This window comes from Castanea sativa, chromosome 12 (assembly GCF_040712315.1).
Source record: "Castanea sativa cultivar Marrone di Chiusa Pesio chromosome 12, ASM4071231v1".
In the NCBI taxonomy this organism is placed as follows: Eukaryota; Viridiplantae; Streptophyta; class Magnoliopsida; order Fagales; family Fagaceae; genus Castanea; species Castanea sativa.
The window spans coordinates 41,313,025-41,321,502 of NC_134024.1; the positions used below are offsets into that span (position 1 = coordinate 41,313,025).

An 8,478-nucleotide genomic window follows, 5' to 3' on the forward strand; every position below is an offset into this window, starting at 1 on the left:
AGGGAAAAAATGGGTATTGGTGTTAGAAGGAATTGATGGACATGTGGGGCTAAGGTTTAAAGTTTTATAAGAAATTGTGTGTTATAAGAAATTTTTTTTGTTAATTTAAATTTTAGAATATATGTAGCAGCATCTGTTTTGAAGTTTATAAGGTTTAAAGTTTAAACAATTAGTATAATTTTTTATAATAAACAAGAACAAATAGTAGTATGTAATGAAATACATAGGTTAATTAATGAAATAAATTAGATATAATTCATAAATTGAATAGCTCCCCAAAATTAGATAATAAAAATGATTATATGTCATATTTTAAAAGAACAATATGAAAATTTTCCATAGTGAGGTATAATCAAATACTATAAAATAACAATATAGTTCAACTAAAAAACATTAAAACAAATGATGAGTTTGCTTAAATGTAAAAATGGTTTAATTTGAGCTCGATCTGGTTGTTCAATTGAGCTTAAATTTCATCAACACCAATATTTTACCATGCTATGCAAATCCAACAGTTGAATTGGAATCAAAATTGGTGCATGAAGGTTACATGTCGTATTGATAAAAAAGTATGAAAAATGGTAGACAAATGAAAAGCTTTAAATCATTGTAAACACTTTGGTGAGGAGTCATATATGTTCATTTCTACTAGTGAGATAGCTTGTTATGTATGCACAGCTAATGAAATGCTTAGCTTGTTATGTATGCACTTGCATTGAATGTGAGTGAAATCTCGAAATCTATGTTTGATTGTTGTAAATAGATCTTCAAGCTTGTCATAAATGTCTAGTCAATAGTCTTGATTGATCTTAATACATGCGTAGACTTGATCCTATATATCTCCTCATCTTTATTTTTTATGTCAAAAAGCTCTTCAAACATCAATCTCTAAAAGGAGAAAGAGCTGAAAAAGGCTTGCTTCGAAAACTAGTTAGACTAGGAAAAAGTGGAGCAAAAATGTATTCACAATGTATGTGCCAAAACTAAAGGCTTATTTTTCAAAGAAATATAAAAAATTTCGTGGCATCATTGTTCAAAAATTGAGTTGTATTGATAAAAAAGTATGAAAAATGGAAGACAAATGAAAAGCTTTAAATCATTGTAAACACTTTGGTGAGGAGTCATATATGTTCATTTCTACTAGTGAGATAGGTCACTTGACTTTGTACTATTTATGTATGGCTTGATTGAACTGATCATTGAAACTTCATACTAGGCTATGGACTAATTCATACTTTATACCCAAACACAACACACAAGTCTAGTGTTCAATGAATATCTATTTTATTTGTGTGATTGTACGTGTTTAAATGTGATTTGTGTATGCTTAATTGCTTGATGATCAAACCCAAAAAGATTTTTGAATATTTTATTTGATTTTGGAAGTGATTTTTGTCACTTATGTTTTGAAAGTTTTTCTCAAAATGTCAAAATATTTGTGTTGAAAAATTGTGTTTGGCCATTTCGCAACTCCTTTTCTAAGTGGATCCAAGTTGCGAGATTTTTAGGAAATTTCAATTTCTTAAAAATTTCAAGCTGAGAGTTTCATGGCTTCCTCGCGAGTGCTTTGCGGCTTAGCCCTGACCTGCGAAATTCAGCCTTGTGCATTTGCACATTTTGCGAGTAAGCTCGACCGACTTGCAAAATGTGTGAAAAGAAAGTTTTAAAGGGCTTGAAATTTCAATTTTCAAAAACCTTGTCTTTTTGCTCCTCGTAACTTCCTCTCCCTAAAACTCAAATTTTCTTCAAAAACTCAATCAAACTCCTTTGAATTTCCATTCTAAGACTGCTCTAAGGTATTTTCCATCTTGTTTAGTCTTTCAACTCCTTAGATTTTGTTCTAGAATACTTAAAACCTAGGGTTGGGTCTATTTTTATGTTATGTTGGGAAATTTTCTTTTATGTCAAAATGTTTTCAATTTTGTTGATTGGGCTTGGTCCCATTTGTGTTGAAGTTGTTTGTGTTGGCCCCTTGTGGCATTTTAACATCTATTTGAGGCATATTTACATATGTTCATGCATTGTTTTTCATATAGGGTTAATGTGTGCAAGCTAAGTGTTTGATAAAATGCACCTTAGGCATTTTTGCACTCTTTTGGACTCCAATGAGTACCAAACTTTGGGGATTGCCATGTTTACTAAATTGTAACATGTTTCTACCTTTGCTTGTGTGTTTTACAGATTTTACCCCATGTGTGCTTGTTCATGCCTTGTTGATGCATTGCACATGCACACTTGATGCACACACCCTATCACACTTGACATGTCATGCATATTTTCATGTTCTTTGTCTAATTAGACTTATAGCTTTGTTATCATGGCTTTGTGTTCTCGTTTATGCTCTTTTACTTTGTTTTTGGAGTTTGTTGCTTGGTTTTTGTACTAACTTGCATTTAATCAAGTTTGTTGCCATTTTTGTGTATGGTTTGTGTGGCTATTTTGCAGATACCTCATCGATCTTCACGTGGTAAAGAGCCATTGATTGATCTCACATCTTCTCCAGTATCAAAGAGGACTCAACAATCGTCGGCTAAGTTTGATAACAAGAGGTTCAAGACTCATCTGGACTTTCAAACCTTTAACAACAACTTCAAGATGTCCCAGCTGTGGTAGAAAGAATTGTGAGGCTTGAAATATTGGGATAAACTTATATCCCAATAATCTTTGCTAACAGAGATTAGGCAAGATTGTTTGGTGCTTTTGAAGTTCCTATTGAGGAATTGGTCAAGGAATTCTACTCCAACGCCTAGTTTACTGGAGTTGAGTTGAAATGTTGGGTTTGTGGAAAGGACTTCGTCATCACTTTGGACTATCTTGTGAAGATTCTTCAAATGAATCGTCTGGTAAATGTGGATACATCTCTTTATGATGACAGATTGGTTCCAATTGTCCAGATTTTTGAAACATTAGGAGTAGATCTTGAAGTTTCCTCCACAAGTACATCAATTAGTACTTCAAGATTCGGACCGGAAATGAAGACTTTTACATTGATTATGTACTCAAACCTGTACCCTCTAATCAACATGAGTTTCATCAGCCTTGGAAGAGCTCAATTCCTCTGTGATCTTATTAATGGAGTTCAAATTGACATTTGTGATCACATTTTTCAAAATTTTGGAAGGACTTTAGGACAATCAGCTGCAAGAACATGCCTTCCATTTTGCAACCTAATCATGAAGATTTTGACTCTCAAGGGCATCCATCCTCTTGACAAATGGAACAATCTTGCCTTGTCAAGGTCCAATTTCCTTGCATTCTCTTTAGTGCAACATGATTCACTCATCTGCGGAAAGGGCAAAGAAAATTTCATCCAAGCCTCCAAAGAGTGGATCAAAGACTTCCTCTCTTGCCTCTCCCATAGGGAAAAGCTCAGCTACTCCTAATGTCTCCAAACTTCCTGAGATATCATCTCCTCACACTTTGGAGCCTCAATCTCAGCTAGGATCATCTATCCCTCACATGGATAGGATGATGACTTTGATGGAAGGATTGCATGAGTGCATTTTTGGACTTACAAATATCATGTACTCTCACAATAATCATGTCAGCTTCACTTAAATACTATTGAGACACAATTGGATGAAATTCAGTGCAAGCTTGAGGCGGAATTTTAGCTATTCGTGCTAAAAATGGGGAGAAAGCCTTATTGTGAATATCATAGAGTAAGCGGGAGAACATATAGAAAGGGGAGCACAGTGGATAAAAAGGAGGACACTAACTTACAGTGACACATCTTAGTAATTCTAACAGTGTTATGCCCTATTTTGTTTAGTAGATATGCATATTTACATTGATTTATTTAAAGCTTTAAGTACTTTAGTTTAAAACTATGTTTTCTTTAGTACTTGTGTATCTTGGTTTTTATAGCCGTCTTATGGTGCTTTTAGTCATCTATTGTCTCTTGCTTTAATTTCTTTAATGCATTATGTGCTTGTTGGACATGCAATTAATTTTTGCATTGCTCTTAATTGCTTGTGTGTCTTGATGTTCATTTACTAGCTAAATGTTCATTGTAGTCATCCTTTAATGACTGTTCATGTTTGATCAAGTTATGCTATATGTTCACATCTCATTTGTTTTTGCTTGATTGCATTTTATTTACTCTATGCACATGCCTTGTATTCCACTTGTCTCAAACTTAATGAATCTATTTGTTATGTGCAAGTGTTTCAGGATACAAGTGTATATGGTTCAAGTGCTTCACATGTTTTAGATTTAGGTGTAAGTGAGTTTTACATCTATTCCCAAAGAGAAATGATATGTCCACAACATTTGTACAACATTTTTACAACAAATCCTAAGTGGCAGGATGTTACTGGTTGTTATTGTTGGGGCAAAAAAGTAATCTTAATGTTAGGTACAAATTTGAACCAATAACAACTAACCACCTATGATTTGTTGTAAAAATGTTGTAAAAATGTTGTGGACGTAGCACCTCTCATTCCCAAACTCACGTTTTAAGTCTAGAGTCTATTTAGAGGTTTTGTCAAGGAATAGCTAAAGAGGGAAATTGTAAAGTTTTGATTTACAACTATATTTTTATGTTAGCTTTAATTCCGTGTCAAATTTGATTACATTTCTATTCAATCATCTCCTTATATTTTTTGTTGGATTCAATGTAAGGGTTGTGTGTGAGAGATTGGTAAACTTTTGTGAAGATGAAAAATTCACGACTAGCTCATGACTAGCTCGCGAGTGCCAACCTATGAAAGACCACGTAAGAACCACATGCTGGAATTTGAAGAGTCTCTTGCTAGACTAGTTTCCACTAGTCACTTTGTGACTCAAGCTAAGTTGTGAGTGACCCGGGAAACTCTCTGCTTGGAACTATTTTAGTGTACCTTTTCAAAAAACTGTTGAGAGAGAAAATCCTAGCTAAACACTTAAAAGTTAGAGATTGTATACCCATGATTATCTACACCATTTCTCTAAAGTTTTCCTTTACTCCTACCTCTCCATCTAGACATCCTTAAGAGGTTCTTAATCCAAACACATACCTCACTCAATTTGAGTGTTGAGAGAAGTTTTGGTGTATATAGGAAGCATTGGAAGAAGCCATTGAGTGGCGGATGCAATTTGGAGCTAATTGCGGAAGACATGGCTCCCTGAAGCCCATTGGTAGCTGGAAGTTAGAGGGTATTTTCAATATTTGTATACTCCAACTTTATTCACTAATGGATCGATTTTGGCTTGGAGGGCCGCGGAGAGGTTTTTCGCCGAGTACTTCAGTCTTCTTTTTCGATAACACGTCTTGGTGTTATCTTTTATTTGCATCTCTCTTCTATACTCTTTAAGCTTTATATTTATTGTTTATTGTATATGCTTATGCCCTAGAGTAGTGTTCCGGTTTTATTACGATTCATTTACTCTTGTTCCACCCTTAGTTACATGAAAGCAAAAATAATCAAGCCGTAATTTAAAATTGGGGGGGGGTCTAAATTGGCTATAGTGTTTCACATTATTTGAGATTTTACATTTAATTATAAAATATACTCATTTATTTGAATCAATCCTAAATTAGTGCTAATTCTAACGTATTTACTCCTAAAAAAACCTCTCATTTTACCACTTCTTAAATTTTAGACTCAATAAAAGGCCTTCAATTATAATGTCCATATATTTCATTCCTATAATTCAATATTGTCGTGATGCACAACGTTATTTAGCAAATCGTACAAAAATAAAATAATTTACTAAAAAATTACTGGCAAAAGAGAGGTTATCGGAAAATAGTTTACTAAAAAATAGGTTATGGGAAAATAGTTTACTAAAAAAAATAGTTTACTAAAAAATAGTTTACTAAAAAATTATTTTCGGTGGTAAGAAGTTAAGTAATCCTAAACTTTATGGAAGTACGTCTCTCAATTTAGAATAATTGTGTCTCCATAAGAAAACGTATTCATAATACTTAGTTGGGAGCACAGCAATATCATAGTAGCCATGGCTGTTCTTTTCAATCTCTTTCTTCTTTCTTTCTTCACTACTATTGCTACTACATCCTTAGCTACCACTAGTCCCACCAATTCAAAACCTAAGCGATTGGTCACCAAACTCATTCACCATAACTCGGTTTATTCTCCATACTACAACCCTAAGGACACCATAGCAGACCGAGCTAGAAATGCAATAGATAGTTCAAATGCTCGTTTTGACTACATATGGAAGAAGATTCAAGGGATTTCTCTAGACACAAATGACGTGCGCTCTGGTGTTATTGCTGAGATTATGCGTACAGGGTTTCTGGCAAATATATCCATTGGTTCACCTCCTGTTCCACAGCTCCTATTTATGGACACAGGTAGTAGTCTATCGTGGACTCAGTGTCAACCTTGCACTCACTGTTTTACCCAAACTCTTCCAATTTTTAATCCTCCCGAGTCTGCCACTTATAGTTCAGTACCTTGTCATTCTCCCAAATGCGATCGTCAAGTTCCTGGTATTAATTGTCAAGGTCCGCGTTGCGGCTTCGAACTACAATACGGCGATGGCACCTCTGTATCTGGATTTTTGAGCACTGACACGATCACCTTTGAGACTTCTGATGAAGGAATAACATTGGTACCCAGATTAATTTTTGGTTGTGAAACTGACTTGATTATTGACCGAGGTACTTTGGGTGGCCAAGTTAGCGGATTACTTGGTCTTGGCGCTGAGGCGATATCATTTGCGAGTCAACTGGGTTCGAAATTCTCTTACTGCTTTGGTTCTGTATGGGATCCTGAGTATATTCATAATCAGTTGATTTTTGGAGAAGGAGCAAAAAGAGAAGGCTTTGTTACCTTTCTTGAAATTATTGGTAGCTTTTACTACATAAGGTTAGTTAGTATCAGTGTGGGTGAGAAAATGCTAGATATTTCGCCTAATGTGTTTGTATTGGAAGAAGACGGCACAGGTGGAGTCATTATTGATTCAGGGGCAACACTTACTTCTCTACCAGAAGCAGCGCTTAATCCACTTAAAGCTGAAGTACTAAACTTGTTGAGTGGCATTGTACCATACATCGGAATGCGACATTCAAGTCCTTGCTTCAAGGGGGTTATTGATCGTGAACTTGCTGGGTTTCCAGTAGTTACCTTTAACTTTGCAAATGGTGTTGACTTGGTTTTAGATGTAAAGAGCCTTTTTTACGAGGCAGGTCCAAACGCCTTTTGCATGGCTATGACTCAGAGTAAAGCCGCGAACTTGACAGTAATTGGAGTATTGGCTCAACAAAGTTATAATATTGAATATAATCTTGCGGAGAAATCAATTTCTATGCAACGGATTGACTGTGCACTCTTAGAGTGAGATGTTATTTATATTTTGAAAATTTTGAAATTTTCTATAATAAGATCTCAGTACAGCATTGAGGTGTGGAGGATCATCTATCATCCACATTGAAAAACAATTAATTGTACAATGTGTGTGGAAGAAGCTAAGGGCACATTTGGTACAATGTAATGATAATTACAATGTGATAAGTGTAAGTATTACAGAGAATAATTGAAGCTGGAATGGAATAATAATTCCTATTCAACCATTTGGTGATGACACATGAATAAGGTGGTGGAATGGTATCATATTTAGTCAAAATATATATGAGTATTGGCTCAACAAAGTTATATTTTTACGCATATTGGATTATGTTTTGAATTAATTTTCAATTTGCTGTGACATCAAAATAGATAAAAAAAAAAAAATGATAATCAGAGAAAGGGTGTCTGAATTTGCTATGAATTAATCTCATGTTTGCACCAGAGAAAGAAAGCAACGTTGGGAATAGTTGAGTATTTTCTCCTTTATGTATTAGTTTAAAATGATAATCAATAGAAATAAAAAATGAAAACTATCAATCTAGAATTGGATGTCTCTCTTGATACTCGAAAAATAAATTTGGGTCGCTTCCTTGTGGTACCGAAAGGAACAACAAAAAAATTAAGACAAGAAATCTCATCAATTAAGAACAAAACCAATAAATACCATGTACTATGTAGATAAATAAATGAGTTACAAAGAAATATTCTTATTCGCATAGGGAGAGAGAGAATGAGGAGATAGCGAGTACTTGGTAGGGAAGAGTAGGGACTTTTTTTGGAAATTAAATTTGTATAAATTAGGGAATAGCAATTATGCTCATTTTTATAAGGAATAGTTATTCTTCATTTTAAAGAATAGTTATTTTTAAAGAATAAATTATTCATTGTAATAAAAATACAACCAAACAATAGAATAACTTTTCCTTAGAAATAGTCATTCCATTATTGGGTCTATTATAATCTACCAAACGTACCTTAAATGTTGGAAAAGTCCTTGCCATCAACTTTTCGATAATAACTAAACCAATTTCAGAGGCAAAACTCAAAGCACTCAGTGCTGCTAGTGCTTCCACTTCGGCACTAGAATTGGGGAGGGTCAATTTTTAGGATAACTAATCGCTAACCTATACGATGCACAGGATAATTCAATAATAATCATATATATTTAATTTGCTTGAAGGTA

At 34.3% G+C, this 8,478-nt stretch overlaps 1 protein-coding gene across 1 annotated transcript; it reads left to right on the forward strand.

Annotated features, from left to right (window-relative positions):
• Nucleotides 1–5,940: 5,940 nt before the first annotated feature.
• Nucleotides 5,941–7,287, forward strand: LOC142620684 (aspartic proteinase CDR1-like). The gene has a single exon (XM_075794010.1). It carries the CDS (start codon nt 5,941–5,943, stop codon nt 7,285–7,287), a length of 1,347 nt encoding a protein of 448 aa, XP_075650125.1.
• Nucleotides 7,288–8,478: the final 1,191 nt, after the last annotated feature.

Excerpts from the sequence above, each read along its gene's own strand:
- LOC142620684 (XM_075794010.1), top strand. The coding sequence starts at position 5,941 with ATGGCTGTTCTTTTCAATCTCTTTCTTCTTTCTTTCTTCACTACTATT.